Raw genomic sequence first — 22784 nt, 5'->3', positions numbered from 1 at the left:
TGTACACTTGTGAAGACCTGTCCACTCTGAGATTAGGTCAGTAATTTCATAAACTTGCATACATTTTCAGCTCTTAATCATGAGATAATCAATATGAATCAATATTTAGCTTCTTTGTCAGATCATACATATGATTAAGATCATACATACGATTAAGGATAATTTAATAATGAAGGGCAGAAGTTGGCATAAAATAATACACCTATGCTATACTGAATGGCCATGCAATTTAAAGGCAAATGCTGTCAAACTAAATAACTATAGTTGCATACAATAAGTATGATGGCACATCTGTGAAAGTACTAATTCAGTCCTGCTGAACTTGTAGGACAATCTGGGAGTGAACAGACTTCTAAACATACTGACAAAAATACATAAAAACAAGCAGCTTTCGAATTCAGTAACACCACACTCAATAAGGCAAAGTTTACAACGAAGAAATTAGAATTATAACTGTAATAAAAATGTTAAATTATTATACAAACATCTGAAATCACAGCATTCATCCAACAGCAAGTTGCACTTCAGGCATATTACAAACTATGTTCTTAAATTTATAATTCAGAATTTGAAAGTAACATTTATTGCTTTATTTGTTCTAATGATTATCATTATTTACATACAAGAATACTGCTTTTCTGTGTAAGAAAAAAAAAATGGATCACTGCCTGGTGTTAAGAAACCTTCCTAAGTTAAGGGAGTTCCAGGTTCCATTTACAGCCTGAATAAATATGGCAGCTTCGACGGAGACACCCTTTCCAAACCGAAACACTCTCGTAAGCGCACTTTAATGCCATCAAAATAATACGGCCACTAAGGCAAACCTCTAAAGTAAGGGAGCGCGGAGGTGTCCGGAGAACAGTTGAAAAGCGGGCGTGTAGAGCAGAGGTGTGTCCCCAACGGGACGGGGTTAGCGTGAGCAGACCCTGGCACTGAGGCTCACGTATGACAGGGGGGCGGTTTACACGAGCGCTTCCCCTGCTGTTCGGAAACAAAAAACCCAACGCCGAGGGCTTCGGGTTGGATTTAAGCATGTTTAAGGTACACGCTATCCAAGCACATATTTGACATCGTCTAACTATGTGTTCATATGCAAAGCACCAGACCACAAAGGGCCCCCAGTTCAGTGTTCTTTGAGTCTGGCCCCTCCACGTGCCTCCAGACACCTCCTCATTCCTCATCAGTGACTGGTCTGGTCTGTAGAATTGGGTTAAAAATGTTACTAGCTGAGAAAGATGCATCCATTGGGGACTGCTAACTGGCCCACCACTCCCTATGCAAGATCCCACAGGCCTCTGGGTCTGTCTGTCTGTGTCTGTCACCAGAATTAGTCCAACACTGTCTACCTGTCCATCTGTCGGTCTGTCTGTCCGTCCGTCCGTCAACAGAATTACAGTCTAGCACTGTCTGTCTGTCTGTCGGTCACCAAAAATATGGTCCATTGCCGTCCGTCTGTCCAGCGCCAGGAGGCTGAAAGTATGGAGCAGAATTTATTTTCCATCTCCCCACGAGCAGGGTGTAACACAAGCCCAAGGCCATCCAGGCCGCCATTTTAGCCTGGAGACACATACATTCAAAAGGATATCGTGTTTAAAATATAGCTATAAAATCATATGTACAGATAATTTTTAAATGAGTGAACACAAACGCAGTGTCTCTTCTGTGAGCGCCCCCCCCTTCCCATTGGCCTACAGCTTCACAGGCTTCAGGCTCCTGCGGAGTACTGCAGGAGTCATTAACTATGAGCTACCAGTGGGGATCAGAGCAAAAGCAAACCTGCTGGGTATTAGCTATCAATTGGAACATGTTGTGGGTGTATCATTGGTGCATTAGTTATCAATACAGATGAACTGGGGGGGACGTCGGCTGTGCATTAGCCATCGGTGTGAACGGGCTGCGTAAACACGTGAAGGGTGGGGCTCGGTGGAAAGCTTCAGTTCATTGGCCGGGGGTGGGGATCAGCTACTGTGATTGGCGGAAGACTCGTTCTAGGGTCCCAGTGCAGCTGGTGCCGCGCTGAGCGCTACTGGACTTCCTCCACGTAGTTGGCGGGGTAGAGGCCGACCTGGCCATTCTGCAGCCTCCCCCGGCACCAGCCCTGGTCGTCCTCTTCCCCCGTCTTAGTGAACTCCTCTCCTGCAGAGGAGGAAGGGAGAACAGAGCAGTGTGAAACCCCCTGGTGTGTGTGTGTGTGTGTCTGTGCGTTCGTGTGTGTCTCTGTGAGCGTGCATGCCTGCTGTGTGTGTGTGTGTGTGTGCGCACCTGCTTTGAAGCTGAGCTCGTCCTGTTCCTGCCCCTCGTAGTCGTAGAGGGCTCGGACGGGCACGGCGATGCCAGGGGACGAGGGCTCGTCCTCGAAAGGGTTGCCCTTCTCACTGTCGACAGTAGTGAAGGGGTTTGCCGTCTCCTCGTCAGACCAATCCTGTGTCTTCTCCTCTTTGCCGGCACTGTGGTTGGGGTAGAGAGCGGCCAATCACACACCCCAGAACCACGCTGTGGGTTGGCCAATGGTAAGAGGGAGGTCAGACACCAGACAGCCAGCATGCCAGTCAGGAGGCGGGGCAGGAGGAGGCAGTTGGAGAGGGCAGGAGCAGCACAAAATGCACATGCAGCCCGCAACACGTGTTCCAGTCACCCCTCACAACCTATCCCTGCTGTCGCCAGCTCGCTGGGTTACACCCCCTATCTGCTGCTGGGTTAAGCCACCTATCTGCTGCTGGGTTACATCCCCTATCTGCTGCTGGGTTACACCCCCTGTCTGCTGCTGGGTTGAGCCACGTATCTGCTGCTGGGTTACTCATCCTATCTGCTGCTGGGTTACACCCCCTATCTGCTGCTGGGTTGAGCCACGTATCTGCTGCTGGGTTGAGCCCCGTATCTGCTGCTGGGTTACACCCCCTATCTGCTGCTGGGTTACACCCGCTATCCACTGAAGGGTTATACCCCCTTATCTGCTAGAGGGTTACACCCCTTCTCTGCTGCTGGGTCGCTGCTGGGTCAAGGCGTCCATGCAATCCCTTCACTGGAGCGCAGTGCCTTGAGAAAAGATCGTGTGAGTCTGACTGAACACCAAGTCTGTGGCCAGAGCCACCAGGAGACATGCACGTTGCTCTCCGTCACGCCAGCAGAGGGCAGCAGTCAAGCACCGGCGGCAGGATCCCCCCTACACTTACAGCAGAGACACCCGGAACAGCATTCCCAGACAAACATATCTGCAGTCCAGCCAACCCCGCGTAAGCTGCAGTTTGCCACAGGCACCGCAGACTACGTGCTGCAGTCCGTTAAACGGTGCTATGACACACACAAACTGTATTTGCTCGAAAGTCTGCTCTCTCTTAAGTAAATATTTACCGCAAATACGGTTTCGGCCAAACGGCTGACGCTGGTCTGTAGGCTTTGGCCCGGGAGCTGCCGTTTAGTTTACACGCCAGCTTTACGCTGTAAATGACACTGTTTTAACAGAACCGCACTGCAGGAGCTGGACAAACGTGTCTACTGAGCATGTGCAGAGGAGATGACTGGGCCGGGGAGACTACAGTGGGCGTGGCCAAGCTGCCACAGGACAGGAATGCAAGGGACAGAGCTGCCACCAGGACAAGGAGGGGACAAGCGAGCCCAGCGGAGGAGCATTCAACCCCCTTAAATGAGAGGGAGGGGAAGAGAGAAAGACCGCAGGATGTAGGGGTGGCGAGGAAGAGCAAACATCGAGAAGGGGAAGGAAGAAGGAGTAAAAGGGATGAGTACTGGGAGGAATCTGTCACCAACGTTTTGGTTTCAATCTCCTCTTTAATGACATTGACAGGGCTGCCTTCAGGCGCTTCCACGGGCAGCTCTTCCTCATCTTCTTCCTCTTCCTCAAAGGGGTTTGAGCTCACCTGCTCTGTGCTGCACGGCACAGCAGGGCTGACAACACGGAGACAGAGAGCACCATGACATGACACCCACCACCCCGACCAGTCAGGAGACAGGACACTGTGCCATGCCAACATCTCCACCAATCAGCTGACAAGGACACCACAGACACTGCAGCATGCCAAGAATCTCCACCAACCAAGAGCCAGAGAGCACTGTGACACTTCCCTCAAACCATAGTGTGTGGACTCCTCCAATACACTAACCTGGGAGCCAATGATTATTCTTCCACAGTACAAGCCACACAGGTTACCAGTGTGGGGCTAGTGCTAACTAGATTAGAGGCACATCTCTCACTGAGATACTGCGGTTTACAATGATAGAATGCTAGCTCCATTTTGAGGGCACTGTAAAATAAAATCCACCATAAAACCCAAACCGACAGCCTTATTAAGTAAACATTTTTGCAATTCATTTATACCCATAAGGCATACAGGCCTGAGACCGGCCGACTGGGCCATCTTTCAAAATCTGCCATTAAAGTGAAAATAAAATGATCTGCTTATGAACCATAAGACCAGGGTGAAGAAACTTCTGCATGGATGACCCTGGGTAACCCATTACAAAACTCTGTTGATTAAAAGTGTACCTATAACAGCACGACACTATAGATTCACAGAATTTCAAATTATTCAAAAATTGATTTAACTAGAATGCAGGCCTAGACTTTCAGACTCTGTTTCCTGGGGAGTTGAATGCTAGGTGAATGGGGGTTACCTGCTACTGCTCTTGGTGGGAGGGGTCAGTTTCCAGGGAGACAGGAGGTGAGGGTGAGTGGGCGTTACCTGCTCCTGCTGCTGGTAGTGGGCTCCTCAGCCTGACTAATCCCTGTTAGAGTGACCCCATCTCCTGGCTTCTTCTTCTCCCTCTTGGTCAGGGACCGGTTCAGATCTAAAGACCAGGCCTGGGACACACACACACAGCGCTTAGAATCTTCTTACACACACATACACACATTCAGAGCGCTTTAGAATCTGCCAACACACACACACTCTCACACAAAAGCACACAGCCTATAACTCAGAGTTTATCGCAGAGCAATTCCCGAGTTCTGTGCTTATAATGCTGAAACACTGCACTTGTTTTTCAGTCGTCAGAAAAACACTTTTACAGTCAGGGAGATTAGATCTCAATAGAAACCACAAAGATATTGTGAAAGCACGACAGACTCCAATGCCAAACCAACACAAAGCGTCATCAGCCAAACGCAAAGTCAACATTAAACCAACATTAACCAAATGCAAACCTGGCAAAAACATCAGGTCAACATGAACCCAACACCAACCAAACACAAATGCAACTGCCCAAAACTGCACACCCAACGTTGGCCCAAATATAGCCACTCTCCCTTGAATACAGCAGAAGGGGCGGGGCCAGGGAGGGGCAGGAGGTGGCATAAGAGCTTTGTGTCACTCCAAGAACCGTCCATGCACAACTCACTATGATGGACCTTCTCTTATGGGAGCGAGGACCGGAGAGCGCCGCATCCTACCGGGTTGCAGAAAGGACAGAAGCAGAGTGGTCGGGTTAGCGCGGAGAGGACAGGAGTTGGGAAACTTCCTCTCTAGAAGCATCTGTGTAAACGGTGGACTGCGAAATGCAGTTGCACATAGACAATGAGGAGGAGGATGTGGGCTGTTTCTTTAACCAAGGCTTGACCTTCTCCCACAGTCCTTCACAATGACACATTGAGTGAATATGTCCATCCACATACGCTCTCCCCTCATTTTTCACTTTCCCTTCCCATTCCTCTCACAACCGTGCTGTGCAGTACCTCAAACTGAGGCCAGTTCATGGGCATCCCAGGACCGTGGTTGGACCGGAACCACTTCAGGTCGTCCACGGCATCCGCGGCTTTGATGGTGTCCTCCAGCGTGTGATAAATTGTCTGGAATCTGCAGGCAGGGACGTGCGAGTTAACCTCAAAGACCTCAGAGTTTCCAGCCTCTTCACAGAGAGAGTGCACAAGCGAGTGTACGAGACAATCACACACACAAAATAGAATAAAATAAGTTTTTATTTTTAAAAAAAGCAAATAAAAGCCAAAATGCGCAAGTGTCTGGCATCCCGTACTTGTGGTTGGTAGACAGGTCCACGTGGCTCTTCACCTCCATCAGAAGCTCTTTGAAGAAGCAGATTCTCTTCTCCTCAAACTGCTGCCACTGTTCAAACACCTGCTCCATGTTCTCCATGTACTGAGGAGTGCACTTATCCAGCTCCTCCAGGGACTTCTCATAGTGCTCCTTAGTCTGAAACACACATACAAACACACACACACAAATAGGTATTCTCATAAGGACAGACACATACACACACATAGTATACTTAAACACACACAAACACACCTTTTTCATTTCCTGTTGGCACTTCTCCACTTTGTCCTGCAGTTTCTTCTGTGCTTCTGGGTTGTTGTCCAGCTTGCTGCTGTTCTCTCTGCTGATGGCCAGCTTCTCCTCCTTACAGGCCGAGTGGTACGCCTTCTTCATCGTCTCCATCTGAAACAAGACCCATAACAGTGGTTCCTCCCTGCACCTCGGCTGATTTAATAAAAATGCTAGACCTTAGGGTTTGTGTTAAACTGACATACAAGGCCACTTTTCTGCTGACACTGCAGCCTGTGAGATAGCTCCAAATCTCTAAGCCGCTCATTCCAAGCTCCCAGAAAGAGAGGCCGAGAGTACTCGGTGTACCCACCCATTACAGCAGGGCTGCCCAACCCTGTTCCTGTAGATCTACCGTCCTGTAGGTTTTCATTTCAGCCCTGATTTGGCACATCGGACTACTAATCAGCAGCTCAGCGAGATCTCTAGCTGTAGAATGAGATGCTTTGTTAGGGTTGGAGTGAAAACCTACAGGATAGAAGATCTCCAGGAAGAGGGTTTGGCAGCCCTGCATTACAGTTATGGGGCAGTTTTTTGTGTCTGCATACCTGCGAAGGGAACCTAAGAGGCTGAGGCTGAAGTGTGGCCCTACCTCTTTGAGTTTCTTGGCCCAAGGTTTCTGTGCCTTGCGGAAGCTGTCCTCCGCCTCCTTGGTCTCCTTGAAGCCCCCGATCATCTGCTTGTGGTAGGCCTCCTTCTGCCAGTTCTTCACCTTCTCGAAGTCCTCCCCCATCAGCGCTCCCTTCACCTCCATGTGCAGCTCGCTCACCTTCTCCGCCTCCGTCATCAGAGCGATCCAGGCCTGCTCCAGGGTCCCGTACTGAGGGCCTGCGGGACAGAACCAGGACAGACCCGGGTCAGACCTGAGTGTCACGGATCCCGGTTCCCGCTCCAGTTCAGCAGGACTCAGAAATGGATCAGAACCAAAGTTTTGGAGTCTCATGGAGTTAAACTCAAGGATCTCATACTGAGGTCCAGCTGGAAAACTGGGTTACCAGAGCTCCATGGAAGCCGAGTTCCGAGGTCCTGAGAGGCTGACGCAGGCCGGGGCGGGGCGGGGCAGGGCCGTACCTTTCTCTATGAGCTGCCTCCAGCGCTTGGCCCACTCGGTCAGCTGCTGGGCGTAGGACTTCTCGATGCGCGCGCGCTCGTGGATGCAGCTCATCAGGTCGTTACACAGGCGGTTCCCATCGTCCACCCGCTTGACCGCGCGCTTGTAGTTCCCCACCTGACGAGAAGAGGAAGAGGAACTTCAGGTGAAAGGACTGAACTCTCAGTAACCGTTGAGGTACTCAGTTTAGCACCATCGCTAGCTAGCAGTCAGAACCTCAGACTGCTGGTTATTCTGGAAAGACACTGCAAGGTGTTAGAGGTCAGTATTAATGTTACAGTACAGCAGTCAGTACCAGTGTTATATAAATGTAATATTACCTCCCAGAAGCTGTCACTGGAGACATTGATCATGGAGTCATAGGAGCCAGACATGGCTGCTTGTGTATAAACCCAGGATCTGGAGCTGGAACACAGCAGGAGACACTGCACTGGGGTTTGATGTACGTGCACACAAGTGTTACAGCATTCACACGCAACAATGTAATCCCCATAAAGACATGCACCCAGTAAAAGAACAAACAGCTGACAGCTACTCATAAACCCCGCCTCGACCGAAACACTGTCTGCTTATTCCAGTCTATTTTTACACAGAACTCCCCCCACCCTCCCCCACCTCCAATGTTCCCCTTCTATCTCTATGAAACCCCTAGCAACACCAGCAACAGTGCAGGGAAATAGCTCAGATTCCTGCTCTCAGCCTCCTCAAGTTTTTAATGGAACAGAAATGTACATTACTGATTTCACACTCTTTCCTTGTGAGGTAAAAGCCCCCAGTAATTCCCCACACCTGCATCAGAAGGAGGCTAAACGGAAAGAACTGGAAAACCCAGCATGAGTCAACACAGACAGCTGAGACTAAGCAGAGTCCGATGCCAGACTAAAAACGGTCCATGGTTCCTGTGGTCTGCACAGGTGGCCCCACGTGTTAACCTTGGACTCACAAGCCCAGATCCCCAACTACACCGCTCCTCCCTCCTCTTCTACTCTCTCCACACACACAGTCTCTCTCTCCACACTACGAGAGCACCTGCTGTTCAGAGCCCCCTACGTCCTGTAGATCACTCTCCACCCCTAACGACCGGCTCCTAGGCCAGCCTTTCCCCGGCCTGCTTCTTCTTTGCTGCCCGTGCTCTGAAGTCACGCCAGCAGGGCTGTGTGGAGCGCCCCCTGCTGGCCATGCTCAGCAGTAATGCCTAGAGAGGGTCATTCTTTCCATGGGAAGTGATGAAAATTCCTGCCATTCTTCTGAGAGAATGAGCCCAGGACCGGCTGATTAAAACGGCTTATCTGCCTGCCTAATCACAGACCTGATTGCTGTGATGAAACCGTGACTTTCACCAAGAGAAATAAGGGGAAGGGGGTTGAAGAGAGAGGAGTGCTGTCTGTATATTGCGGGGGAGGGTTTACGCAGTCTTGTGTCTTTTTTTAGACACACATAAGCGTCAAAGAAAAAACGAGAACGAATAAAAGTAGGAAGAGACAGAGAGAGTGAAAGGTACAGTGAGGGGAAGAGAACAGGGGAGACAAAGCGTGGGCGAAGAAGAGAGAGAGGGAGGAAAGGAGGAGGAGGAAAGAGGTGAGAAAGAGGAGAAAGGGGCTGTGCTTCTTGTTCCTGACAGAAATCCAGAACATTCCCTCATCCAGGGGCACTCGAATGTGATCCTGGAGGCCAGCAGCACTGCTGGTTCAGTCCTCCCCTCTCATCATGGACTGACTTAAACCCGGTGAGTTAAATCTCTGGCCAATCAGTGGGATTAAACAATCAATTAACTATCAGGCAAAGAAATCCAGCAGTAGCAGTGGCCTCGAGGGCCAGATCAGAGCATTCCTGCCCTACAATGTCCTCATACCAGAATTACCCTAACGTTATCACAACTTCAGTACAACACACTAGCAATGTTATCAAAATGCATTACAACACCAAAAACAATATTCACAACTTCATTACAACACACAAGCAATGTTATCAAAATACATTACAACACCATAACAGCGCTATCCTCACACCCATATTACCGTGTCCAAAAAATGAAAGACAGGAATGCAGTGGCCTGCAGGTGGGCGGAGCCCTAGATAATGACAGGAGCAGCAGGTGCCCCTGATGACGCCCCACCCCCCAGTGTAAGAGCACTGAAAGGAAAAGCTCTTTCCCAAATTAACTCCCCTCACCCTCCCCCTTTTCCTCTCTCAATTCAACACAATTAAATTACACTTTAATAGCAGGACATACCTAAGAAGAGTTGCCAAAATAGTTAACATTGTAAAGCGCTGGGGAAAAAAATACATTGTGGAACATGACCATAAATATGTGCATATAACCGTAAGCAAAAAAACAAATGTGCTCATAAATTTAGGAGAGAGGGCAAATGATCCCTTATCACACAGAAGTATCAAGTGTACCAAATGGTTCTGTGAAGCTGCAATTGTGCTAATCAGAAGCTCCAATCGCTGCTGTGTGGGGCCCTCACTACGAGAGCTCTCCATGTCTCTCCATCTCTCTTTCTCCCTCTCCCTCTCTATGGTCACTCTTCACAAACAGGGTGGAGTGCTTGTCTTGGCTGGCACAGCGCTGACGGTACGGCTCGGTGCTGTTAGTTTCCAGGGGTCAGAGGTCAGGCTGTCTGGATGGAGGGGGTTTATTTCCTGGCCCCCGATGGTCAGTCTCCTACTATGGCCACAGCGCACAGTAGGGTCAGTGTGTGGAGCGTGACCTCACCATGACCTCGCAACAACAGCCACATTCAGTAGAGTCTCACCCACCGCCCTGCTGCTCTCTATGGACTGCCCTTGTGTGTCACTACACTGACACCATCACATACAGTACATACACACACAGAAATGCTTATTACATCCTTAATGCTTATTATTTTGTATAAACTTACTGCGTAGAATGCTTATTGTGCGTGTGTGTGTGCGCGTGCGTGCACTTGTGTACATGTGTGAGAGTGTGCGTGTGTGCTTGACTGTGAGCTGCACTTGTGCAGAGCATGTCTCTGCTCGTGTGTTAGCTGCTACTCGTGTTAGCTGTGAGCTGATTTAATATCACCCGCAGACCAGTCTCCATTGTAGGTGTGATTTAATTGACAGTGAGTGTTCTCTGAGTTCTGGGACAGAGTTAAGCTGGAGGGAAAGCATGAGTCTCTCTTAGCCGCGAGCTCCGAGCTCACTCAGCCACTCTGGGGAAAAACAAAACTTTTCTCACGGACACGTCGTTCCACAGGAAAAATGTGTTCTCACAACGGTCACCGTAGCAACAGCAGAGTTATTTCTCCACATACGCGAGTGAGAGATTCCTCTGTGAACGCACAACGACGTTCTCACAACCTTTCTCTAAAGCAGTACTGTGTGTCACACACCACGCAGGACCTGAATGCTCTCTTCTTATTCACCGGAATGTTAGCATGTCGCTATCCTGCTATTCTGCTAATACACACACACACACACACACACACACACACACACACACACACACACACACACACACACACACACACACACCAACACAACACACACACACACACACACACACAACACACACACACACACCACAAACACACACACACACACAACACACACACACACACCACACACACACACACACACACACACACACACACACACACACACACACGCCTTATTGTATTAGTCCGCTGCCATACATGTAACAGCAATTTTATGGAAACATTACATCAATGGCGCAGGAATTTCACACCATTTTTACAGCAGGACTTATGTTACGGTACGGGAAACCGGTCGATTTCCTGAGAGTCCATGGGAGAGTTCCTGCAGCATTACAGCGCTAGATTTAGTATCCACTGCAGATCCACTTTACATTCCCAAAAAAAGACCTACAGAAATACACGAGCGGTGAGTCACAGGGTTGCCAGGTCGACCCCAGCAACATGTACCTCTCACACAGAAATGAGACGGAATTGCATCACTTTTTTCGTGGCTCACTCCGTTACCTTGGAAACCAGTGAGTGTTGACCACTGTATGTTTGAGTAATTCCCTCCCTAGGGCGGTGCCTAACAGTGGCCATTACCCAAGCTTCGGTAATCTATAATTAGACTATTGCAGCACACCTGAGTTCACCTTTGAAAAGTGTGGTAGTAGAGAGAATAGCAAGAGAAAAAAACTACCATATGAAGCCACCAGATGCTTCCAAGGCTAAGGATTTAAATTTGTTCAAAACAATGTTGAATTTTAACCTTTAAATAATTTAGCTTTTGTTCCGTTTGCCCTGTCTTAAAGAAACACTGTAACAAATGAAAAAACGTACAGAACTCCTATTTAGCAGTATTAGCCTATATATAGGCCTGTTATTATTATTCTTATTATTTGTAATCACCATACTTAATTCTGTAATTCAATGCTGACAAATGTTCATCCAATAAATGCTAACAATGATAATATACTAACACAACTACAGTTTAGTTTCACGTTTTATCAAATTGGACACAAAAACAGTTCTGTTCGACTATGGCATGAGTAGGGAACCACCAAACTATTTTGCAGTGCATAACTTGGTGAAATATCAATGAGAAAATGCAGCATACCCTACCATATGCCATTGAAACAGATTTCTATAATGCACTTTCATTCTACAGTACATGGGTAAGCAGTAAACGTTTTCAGAGGAAGTGCTGGCAAGTGTGAAAGCTATGTTCCTACGTCAAAGCTATGTTCTGAGCTTCCTCCCTAGAGCAGCACAGAGCAGCACAGAGCAGCACAGATCAGCAAAGAGCAGCACAGAGCAACACAGATCAGCAAGGAACAGCACAGAGCAACACAGAGCAACACAGATCAGCAAAGAGCAGCACAGAGCAACACAGATCAGCAAGGAACAGCACAGAGCAACACAGAGCAACACAGATCAGCAAAGAGCAGCACAGAGCAACACAGATCAGCAAGGAACAGCACAGAACAACACAGTTCAGTGCCGGCAGGGTCGATACTCTGGGCCTCACCAGGCCCTGCTTCTTTTAAACGAAGCAGTCATAAGAGACCCAATTCACTTTTCACACAGGAAGGGAGGAATGAAATGTGACAGACAGGAAGGAGCCTCTTCCTGGTCTTAAGGGCTTCCATTCGTCCATCTGCAACAGAGCTGTACTGTCACTGTCAGGGCTGCCGAGTGGCTCATCCTGCTGAGACAGACACTGCTCCAGTGTGTGGATGGGCCTCATGCTCTGCTGTTCAAGCCAGGCGGTGCCAGTGCAGACTGTTGGTGGTGTATGATTGGCTGAACAAGTACTGACTGTGACTGGCTTGTGATTGGCTGTGCCAGAGAGAGATTCGGAGACTCACTTGATTTCTACACTAAACAGATTTTTTTCCTTGCTACCTTTGAACTAAAAGTCCTTTATAGCAACTTGAACCTTAAAACAGACCAGCCAGAGTAACGATGTTAACAGGGAAACCAGGGCAGCAACGCTGCTAAGAGGGTAACAACGAAAACCAGTCTAACCTGGACCAACACTACAATAACTAGGCTATCTGCTTCATTTATGAGAGCACAGATTTCTCTGCTTTACTGATACTAGCTCAAGGGCCACATCACGTGCTCTGTTGGCTGTTATGCAGGGAGAGGCACCCAAGGCAAAGGTCACATTCTCTCACACACGCACATGCTCAGATACATGTGAGAATGTGAACCTGCCATCCATCCACATCCAGGCTCTCCTAAAATAACAGCACACGGACTGCAGGCCTTTCTTGGGTTACGCGAGTCCACAACATGAGACTTAACTCTTCCTTACTGGGTTCACATACACCCCTCTCATATGTCCACACAGTAACTGCACAGTACACACAGCAGTTCAGGCACATAGGATGGGATGAGGAGAACAGACTGCAGAGATACATGTTGCAGTGAAAGTACTGGATGTGGTAGCCCTGTTCTCAGTGATACACACATAACTGGCGGGAGTTTCTCCTGTCTGTCCAACTGAAGACTGGAAGCAATGTGTCTGTGTGCGCTGTGCACGCGTGTGCATGCGTGTGCACGTATGAATCGCCAGCGGTGAAACTGCCAAACCGCTAGTGAGACACGTGCACGCTGCTGGTGCTGACAGGGGAGAGAGCTGAGACAGCAATAATCAAAATACCCTACCAACTAAAATACCCCTGCCAGGGTCCCTCCCTCTCCTACACCCTGCCGTGATCCTCCTCCTGACTCCACACAGCAGGTTGCCTTAATGACACAGACAGGGATGCATCCAGTCAAAGGGAGCACTGTGGAATGTTTCTCCTGGACCGACCTGGAAGCAACGCTTTCCAGTCCCACTGACTTCACAAACTCCGCTGCATGGTTTTACCACTGTACAGTTAAGCTGGGAGTACCCTTGCGGTGGAAACAAACTTCCAAATGACGTAAAATGACTGTGGAGAAAACGAAACTCTGCGCACACACCTGCCGGCCGAACAAACCGACGTGCCCTCAAACTAACGTAAATGCGGAGATTGTTTGCAGGTGGTCTAAAATATCACGTGGGTGGCTGCATTGGCAGAATATGCCCCCTCCCTCCCCCACTGGCATGGAAAATCACTAAACGAACAGTTTAAAGCCACAGAGAGTAGCCTACACATGCATCTGTATGCTGCACCACTTTTAGCTGTGGTTCGATTACAGCCCAGTTCTCCTTCTTATCGAGTATACTCCCAGCCATTCAACAGCTACACCAAAGCACAACTAGCACCTATCTCTTTACTATTCTATAACTAGAACGGAAGTACCTCTACCACTGTGCAGTTAAACCATACCAGCAGTGGGGGAACAGAAACATATGTGGTTATGTGGAGTTTGGTTTCAGAGCAGAAGATATAACACCTGTATGAGATATGCACCTGGGCACACATGAGAGCTTTAACTCTCCACACCTTCCAGGCTGCAGTGGAAAGACATGCAAGCATAAAAGTACACTTACATAACATGCAGATAACAAAAAAGGCCATTTTCTCATCAAAAAATAGAAACCATTCACTCGCCAGCTCTCTGGATCTGTGGTCTGCAAGTTTTATTGATTTCCATTACCTTTCTGTTTAATTAGCATTTGATTCGCAGAAAATTAAGGCTTGTACAGGATCCAGTAAAATTATCTACTTTATAGCCTATATATTCTACGGTACTATAGTATAGCATATGCATTGTCCAGGGGCAGTGACCTATAAACTTTGACCTATGTACTTAGGAGATCACACCATAGAATCCATGGACACTTGGCTCCCAATCCTCACCTCGGCTACCCCCAGCCAGATCCAGGTATTTGATGTGTTCCATCTCAAGCACACCTGATGCAACTAATCAAGGGCTTATTATTGTATCAGGTGTGCTTGAGGTGGAGCACATCGAATACCTGGATCCGGCTGGTGGTACCCGAGGAGAGGTTTGGGAACCACTGCTAAAGACTCACCAGACAAAGCTCCAACATTCCTTCCGTCACCTCTGCTTCTGAACAACAAAAGGTTCAGGTTGGTAACAGGAGGTCTGGGTACTATAGTAAAGAACATGTCAGCATTGTAATGTCCTTTCCCCTTTTATAAACATTACTAAATTACACAAAACTGGGATTGGTTGCAACAGTTGGGACATGGAACTCTCAATATTACAGGGCTACAGTTGAGGATCTAGTCAATCTAAAGATTCTGTGGTGGCATGTAATGCTGTGTCACGCTAAAGGAAGTGGTGCATATGGGGAAAACACAGTTGCCATAGTAATAATAGGTCATAATCCCCACTGGTACTTTAAGTCCATCAACAACAGCTGTGTGGTTAACTCAGCCTTAGACACTGAGGTCACCGCTGGCCTTTTAACTCCCAGCTGGCCAGTCTTGGCCTTAAAATAGCGTTAAAACGGCATCGTTGTTATCTTGTGACTGCAGAAACTTCAGAATAATGACAGAAAATACTATATTTCAAGGTGAGGGAGGAGTCATGATTGTCACATACTGTATGTAACCTAACTTCTCCAATACGCTTCCTGTCACATGAAAGAGACTGGGACTTTCATATCAACCAATTAACCGACAAAAGCAGGAACCTTGGTTACGAACCAATACTTTCACTATGCATATAATGTACATTCAACGCACAGGGATACACAGAGATGCAGCTCAAATTCACTTCTGCTTTTTCCATTCCCGGTAACTGATATGTTTATGTCATAAACATAAACAGCTTCTGCTTTGCGGCAGCAGGGAGACTTGCATCCCCTGCCATCTGGGTGAATGGTTCTCACTCGTCCCAACCACAGAGCTTCCAAATGGTGGAACAAACTCCCTCATTGCCCATCTTCTGCCATGTTCTGCAGACTCATCTCTTCAGACTATACCTGGACTAACTATCACCACTTTGCAGGGCACTCCCAATTTTTTATCACTTAAACCCCCCTCTTTCATGCAACACATGTACCTCCTGTGCCACTTTCATGTTACATGCATCTCCATCCAGCACTTATTGTACTTTGTATCATTATCTTGATGTTATAACTTGTCATGCCTCCTAGATTGACATAGGTTAGGTCAGAGTAATGTTTACTGTGTGAACTGGAATTAATGTGTTCATGGCTACGAATAACTATGATAAAATGAGTATTGCAATAAACTGCATAATTTTGCAAAAGTTTTTGAGTTGTTCAAGCATTGCCAAAATAATTATCTTCGCCAAAAGAAACACAACAGTTCGTAGCTCTTGTTGTCTGGGAGCTCAAACATGCTACAGCACTACGACGGGTATTCACATTCTAGTCATTGTTCAATGGATCAGACCAGACGTTTCTTACCGATTGATTCGTGTGAACAAAGCGAACACGCAACACAGTATGACAAAAGTGGTCGAATGACCCGTAAACCAGGCTGCGACCTTTCACGCTGCACAGCTGTGCTTTAAATGGTGCAGTTGCACCACTCGGCTAATGCTAGCTAATTAAACACATCTAGGTCTTATGTACATCTCGCCAGGTTCAGTTACAGTTCAGAGTTCCCATTCGAAAATAACCATATTTTTCTAGACAACACGAGTTTCCAACAAAAGTTACCATTGTGTCATGGGTTGCACTTGGAGCCTGACAGCTACGTTGGAAAACATAAGTTAAGCATAACCTGTTATGAAAATCGAGTATAGCCCTGAGAATTATTCAGACCTGAACACAGTAATGACTGAATCAGAAAGATAGCAAGCCATACACGCAGAAAAGAGCATGAAGATATTGCCCCGCCCTTCAACAAGGTAAAAGTCAAGACAGTAGCTTTAGCTGGCTTCCTATCAAATCAAGTTAACAAGCCACTGATATTTACTGTAATGTGGCTACAAAAGCCATCTAGCTATATAATTGATATATAACTAATACGGACACAAGATTAACCTTTAAATTACACTGCAATATTTTGCTAACTTATGGACTTAGCTACGTTACCTAAATATAATGGTAAATACATTTCACAGCAATCATTTATGGCAAAATTTTAACTTACTTTAAGTTATCCATTAGCAAAATTCACTTTACTTTCGACAAAAAAAATCACTAATTTCCAACAAGTCCTATAACGGGACAGTGTTAACTTAGCAAACATTCCTTAGGAATCCAAAGCAACGAAACTTTACATGACTATCTTACGCTAACCGTTATGACACACAAGCACACACACGAACAAAAATAACCATACAACATAGCGTTTGTCTTTGAACGTTTACTTACCAACAGCGTATTTAGCAACATCGGTTCAGCAGCTATCTAGCTAGCTAATTCGCATAGCTACCGTTAACTTCGTCAGTCTACAATATTCAAGGTGAAGATCATTAGTCTGGCTGGCTAACACCAGCTGGTCTAAATTAAGCTGATTACAAAATTCCGCAACTACTAGTCCAGCCTCACCTGGTTTAATCAACGGCTTAGTCTGGTTAAACTTGCTAAAAGCTAATAACGGCTTAATAACATTTGAACTAGCTGCTGTAGCTAACTTGCTAACATGAACTTGCAAAGTTAACGTTAGACTAGCTAGCAATTGCGCTGGCTTTCCCCCCAGCGTCTTTATGAATGTTAGAGAATTATAATCACTTAAGAAAAAGCAACTATTATAAATCTTACCTTAAGGCTGTAAAGTCTCTGGCCAATATGTGATGAAACTCATGAAGTCCAATGAAGTCTTTGGTTTGTTCTTTCACAACCGCCTCTCGCTCACGAAAAACGAACAGGAGCGGCGCGACTCTCTGACGTCATATCCAAACTCTTTCAGAAGTTATAAGCAAACTTTTTATCAGTTGGACCAGCAATAACACTTTGACCACACTAATGACACTATGGCCATGGAATTTCCTTCTTTTTATTTCATGGAATTTTTTAAACCCTCTGGTAACTGATCGACAGCAAACATCCTTCGTTGTCCACTGAGGAATTTGCAAAGAAAAATGGCTTTGCTTTTCGGACAACGCGATTGTGCATCTCCAAAACTGACCATTGACCTTATCAATTAGCCTAGATGTAGCCTATGCATGCCAGGGGTTGTGATATGAGTAGGCTACATCACAAAACTACCAATTATTCTGTTTAATTTTTGTACCTTTCATATGAGTTTATTTTGGTCTAAACCCTTTTCATCATTTAAATTGAAATTCCTCATTTCCTATTTTTCAGGCTATTTCCACTTCCCTGTCTTGTGATCACACACAGTTGTACTCATAGAATACACCTTATTACCCATGGCAGTTTTCAGAACAGCTACAGATAAAGAATGAGGAGAGAGAGAGAGATGAGTCTATGAGAATCTATACAGATATTCAGATATTCAGGGTTGCGTTCGTATTATTCTAATAATAATAATAATAATAATAATAATAATAACAACAACAACAATAACAACAGTAATAATAATAATAATAATTATTACACATTGTATACATATACATTGTGGTTGTGTGTGTCACACAAGGAGTGGGTGTTGGATCATCAACAGAAAATAAAGATGCAATTTCTCATGGTGTTTGGTTCTGTTTTTGCCCACAGTCTTGTGTTACACCGTGACAAGGGCTCAACTACCATTCACTCACAAAAAGAAAACACAGGTAAACAATACAAGTATGGTTTATAATGGCAGCTTGGGTCCATCACACAGGTGGATCATAATCTTTTAATACTCCATTAAATTAAATATTTGAGGGTTATCATACTCCCTTTGTAATGCATTACAAATCTATTTTTAATTTGTGTTGTACCTGTTTTTTAAAAATATATTTTAGATGAAAGCAGTTAATTATTACCTTGTAAAAGCTGCCCTCTAGTGGATTGGAAGTTCTGCGAACGCCAGACCTGCTTCCTGAAAGGAGTACTCATAGGCGTGGTCGATAACATATCGTGCTGTGGCAGTTACCTGAAAACAATAAGATTAAAGGACGCTGCTGTAAGTACTGTAAATCCTCAAATACATGCATATATTTACTGTATTAATTAAAATTGACAACGTAAAACTCTTTTTTAAAATGATTTCCGTTGCAGGGCGGCGTTCACTTTAATCTTCGTCAACGAAACGGGTAAGTTAGTATAATTCCTGGTACACCTGTCCTTTGTTGACGTTGGGCTAACCACTGCCCTATATATTATTCATATACATAAAACAAAACCTTTTTGTTTTGAACGAGCAATATTATATATTGAAGCATGCAATTGTTATTGTTGACGAATTACTAAAGTTACATTAAAAAATATATTTTTCTTTCGTACAGTATGATCTTGAAAATGACCTTTTGTTTACACGATGACATCACCCGATTTTCGTTTTGGTAAAGCAGCCATTGTGCAGTAATAACTTTATTTTGGTTAGTCCAATATCTGCAATTTGTCGAGGGTGTAAAGAGCACGAGATAAATATGTTTGTAAATTAGATTTTGTTATGGTTCAATTTATTTTGTAGATATTGAAGAGTAATATAGGAATTATTAACCATTAACCATTTGCTTTAACATTTGCTGAGGGTTTTGGTATAAAGAAGCCATCTTCTTTTCACTCCATTCTACTTTTGATCTTATTATCTAATATTTTCTTTGCTTATTTACTACAGTATTATCTTAAAGTAACCATTAATAAGTTTACTATTCTTTGTTGTGTTGAGTAAACATTGCATTGAGTTGACAAATGCTGCACTATTTGATAGCGTGCTGCACATGTGTTTTGTGACAGTTTTTTTTTTTTAAGTAACCTGGAGAGCGGTGTGTGAGTTATGCTGTATTGTATTTACCAGTTGCCACTGCCCCCCGGCCAAAACTGATCCCAAATTCCACAGGCTCTTTGCCTGAAAGCACCTGATCACGTGAAGCCGTGTTGATGAAGGGAGACACTTGGTGCATTTGGGTAATGAAAATGCCCCATTTGCATACAAACCGTCTCCGATTCCAGACGGCGTGCCAGGTCCGCATGCGCACTCTTCAGGCCCAAGGCCTGTTGGCATGTGACCTCACCCTCACAGATGAACCCAGCGTTTCAGGTTGAGGATGAGATCAGCACCGCAGATTACAAAGACTAACCAGATGGTCAGCTCCACAAAACTCTGAAAGTTCAGTTCCTCTTCCACCGAAGCTGAAAGTGTCAGTTTGGTGCCTTTGAAACATATTTAGCATTCAGTATTCAATATTCATGGTCAGGGACTAAGCAAAATGCCATGGCAAATGTCCCTTGAGGACAGATGCAGGAGATGATATATCATATAGTTACTATAGGGAGCCTGTATTAGCATTAGCCAGCTGTGTGATTTCCATAAATTTGCAATGACCTCATGTTTGAACTTGAATTTCCAGTTACAGATGTACAGGTCTTGTGTACTGTTTTCAGAACAAAATGAAAAACGGACAAGCACTGCAAAGCACGCTTCGTTGGATAAACCTAAAATTTTACATCAATTTGTTACACCTATATTTTCAGGTTTTCTCAGCTGAAAGTTTTTTGGTTCATTGAAATCAACCTAAAAAAATGAATTGAGAGAACCCAATAAAGAAATAAATAAAATGCTGGTGTAACAAACTGAAGTAAAAAAATATTTTTCAGTATATGATTCCATCAGACTCATATGATAAAATGAGAGTGAGAACGTAATACTACAGTAAATAGCTGATATTTTGATGAGTGATATATGATTTTTGGTTGTGCCTCACTCTGTCTTCTCAGATTTTTTGGTGTCGTTCATCCATTACCAAGGACAATGTACCAAACAGGAGACTCCATGCGGACCGTCCTCCCCCAGGCTGGCCCTGGAACACCTGAAGACACTGAGCTGAGGTACCAGCTCTCAGTAACATTTGAGCCTGTCTGAGACTGTTCTTCTTCATTATTTTTACCAACTGAATCCATTACATAGAATTTAGACGTGGTGATTTATAGCTAAACGTGATACAAGATGTACTTTTACTACTGGTATGTTCAGGTTGTGTCTATCTGTTTTTTTGTAATCTGCCATGTATTATGCCTGACTGCTGCCCCCTATAGTCTCCTATGCCACACTGAGAACAGTGACATAATATGCTGGGTTTTTTTTGTTTGTTTTTTTGCTGTATTTATGGGGTGCATATACTCAAGAGTTGCGCAGAAGATTGGACGGCAACTGGCAGAGATTGGAGACGAGCTGAACCGGCATTACCTCGATGCCCCGCCAAACCCTTGGCTCCTCCCTGTTCTCAGAGCTGCCCACGCCCACCGCCAGGCCAGGAACCGCATGTACAGGTGGAGACTCAAACAGAATGCCCATGACCACTGCAGCGCATGGACACACATGTACACACACACACACACACACACGCATGCACACACACATACGCACACACGCACGCACGCACACACACACACACACACACACGCATACACACTCACGCAGCCAGTCCTGCCATTCACAGAAAAAACTTAGCATCGGTTTATTGGACTCTTCCTTTCCCCTGGAGTTAATTCAGCTGAAGGTACACAGCTGAGTTGGTGGCATCCAATGTGTATGCATTACAGACTGCTTGAGTTCTGTTCTTGTAAAACTCATTAATTCAGTTTCCTCTTGCAGTAAGAGTACCTTTGCACTTACTGTAAACAGGAGATAGAATCAATAAATTATTAAATCAATCAGATATTCAATTAATTCACGACACAAGACACAAGTAGAGAGCTTAACTAAACATCAAACTCGAAAGGTGCAGGAGCAAAAACAGCGATGGCAGCGATGTCTTTACAAACTCAAAATAAAGAAAGAGAATATAGCTGGTGTGATGTGACTATATTTCAGGCAATTGTTGGGTCACCAGGAGATGCAATGGAGCAGGCCAGGGGAGATGTGGGTCTGGCTGACCTCTCTCCTCTGCAGGCAGTTGGTCAGATCAGAGTGCCAGGGATCCTGGGTAAAAAAAAAAAAAAAAACACACAAAAACTCACACACACACACACACACACACACAAGCTCACAGTCACATTTGTTTTAACAAATAATCAGGCTTGAAAAAGCATTATTTTGTACAAGACGAAATCAGAATCTTCAAGCCTGGTTTCTGCCCAATTTTCCTTCAGTTACTCTGTAAAGTGTCTTTGTGGCTGTTCTCTGTAAAAAAGCGCTTTACAAATATAATTGATTTGATTTGATTCTTGTCTCTCTCCCTCCTAGGTCAGCTCGGGTCTGGCTAACCCCTACAGCTGGGCTGCTGGGCTGCTCATTGCTATGCTACTGGCTACTGCAGTAGCCTGGATCAGCTTCTGAGAAGAGGAAATGTTAACAATTTGCACTGAAAGGCCATGAGCTGGTCTTTGGCCACAACATTTTTGTAGCCTTTTTTTTTTTTGTAATTCGGTTGATGGAATGAAAAGATTTTTTTTTTTAATACATATATAATTATTCACCCTTTTGGCTTCACTCTTTTTCACTGAAGGGAGAGAGTGTGTTTACGGGAAGTGGCTGGCTCACTGTTGGCTTCGCACCTTTATCGTGTCTGATAAGAGGCGTGTGTTTATTGACGTTTGTTTCCGGTTAACGCCTCTTTGATAACTGCTGGTGATTAAATGGGCCAGAGTAACTGGCTGGTTTTGGACAAACTATATTATGAACAGTGTAAGGAAAGCTGGTCTTCTCTGATGTGAAACTTTTGTATGGACTTACAAAAAATGAATTAAAACATCTGCTTATATGTACGTATTTTTGCTTAGCGTCTATGTGGCCAAGTGACACACATCAGCCCTGTTGTACTGCAATGTTCACTGTGTGTGTGTGTGTGTGTGTGTCTAAGAGTACACATGTGTTTGTGTGTGTGTATGTTTGTGTGTGTGTGTGTGTGTGTAAATATAATTGTATACATAAGGGGTGATTGTTTCCATTTGTGTGATATTCCTCCTCAAGAATCCTAGATATTGGTAGGCTCAATACTGGAG

At 45.3% G+C, this 22784-nt stretch overlaps 1 protein-coding gene and 1 long non-coding RNA gene across 12 annotated transcripts; one reads left to right on the top strand and one right to left on the bottom strand.

Annotated features, from left to right (window-relative positions):
- Positions 1–438: 438 nt before the first annotated feature.
- LOC135245961 (protein kinase C and casein kinase substrate in neurons protein 2-like) lies at positions 439–17652 on the bottom strand. 10 transcript variants are annotated; one of them, XM_064319370.1, is made up of 12 exons: positions 17493–17652; positions 7725–7809; positions 7365–7521; positions 6886–7121; positions 6258–6407; positions 5986–6161; positions 5687–5807; positions 5353–5400; positions 4698–4816; positions 3745–3903; positions 2263–2447; positions 439–2136 (listed from the first exon to the last, which is right to left on the bottom strand). In XM_064319370.1, exons 2-12 carry the CDS (start codon positions 7776–7778, stop codon positions 2024–2026), a joined length of 1518 nt encoding a protein of 505 aa, XP_064175440.1. In that variant the 5' UTR covers positions 7779–7809; positions 17493–17652; the 3' UTR covers positions 439–2023. The 10 variants fall into 10 exon arrangements, with proteins under 10 accessions (XP_064175440.1, XP_064175442.1, XP_064175441.1 ...); XM_064319372.1 differs by having other exon boundaries at positions 7725–7829; positions 17493–17646; XM_064319371.1 differs by lacking the exon at positions 17493–17652 and adding an exon at positions 17103–17259.
- Positions 17653–18682: 1030 nt separating this feature from the next.
- On the top strand, positions 18683–22547 carry LOC135245974 (uncharacterized). 2 transcript variants are annotated; one of them, XR_010327474.1, is made up of 6 exons: positions 18683–18801; positions 18897–18931; positions 20559–20669; positions 20967–21110; positions 21655–21766; positions 22027–22547. It is a non-coding gene; the product is annotated as an uncharacterized LOC135245974 (long non-coding RNA). The 2 variants fall into 2 exon arrangements; XR_010327475.1 differs by lacking the exon at positions 21655–21766 and having other exon boundaries at positions 18684–18801.
- The last annotated feature ends 237 nt before the right edge of the window (positions 22548–22784 follow it).

Source organism: Anguilla rostrata, chromosome 19, assembly GCF_018555375.3.
Source record: "Anguilla rostrata isolate EN2019 chromosome 19, ASM1855537v3, whole genome shotgun sequence".
Lineage (NCBI taxonomy): Eukaryota > Metazoa > Chordata > Actinopteri > Anguilliformes > Anguillidae > Anguilla > Anguilla rostrata.
Note: the sequence above shows the minus strand (reverse complement) of the source record. Positions and strands in the feature narration are given on the sequence as shown.

What these genes read in the sequence shown, in the direction of transcription:
- LOC135245961 (XM_064319366.1), bottom strand. An exon ending in TTGGTGACAGATTCCTCCCA is followed by an intron (nt 2,448 to 3,744) that starts GTACTCATCCCT and finishes CCCCAACCACAG; the next exon opens with TGCCGGCAAAGAGGAGAAGA. An exon ending in CGAGCTCAGCTTCAAAGCAG is followed by an intron (nt 2,137 to 2,262) that starts GTGCGCACACAC and finishes CCTCCTCTGCAG; the next exon opens with GAGAGGAGTTCACTAAGACG.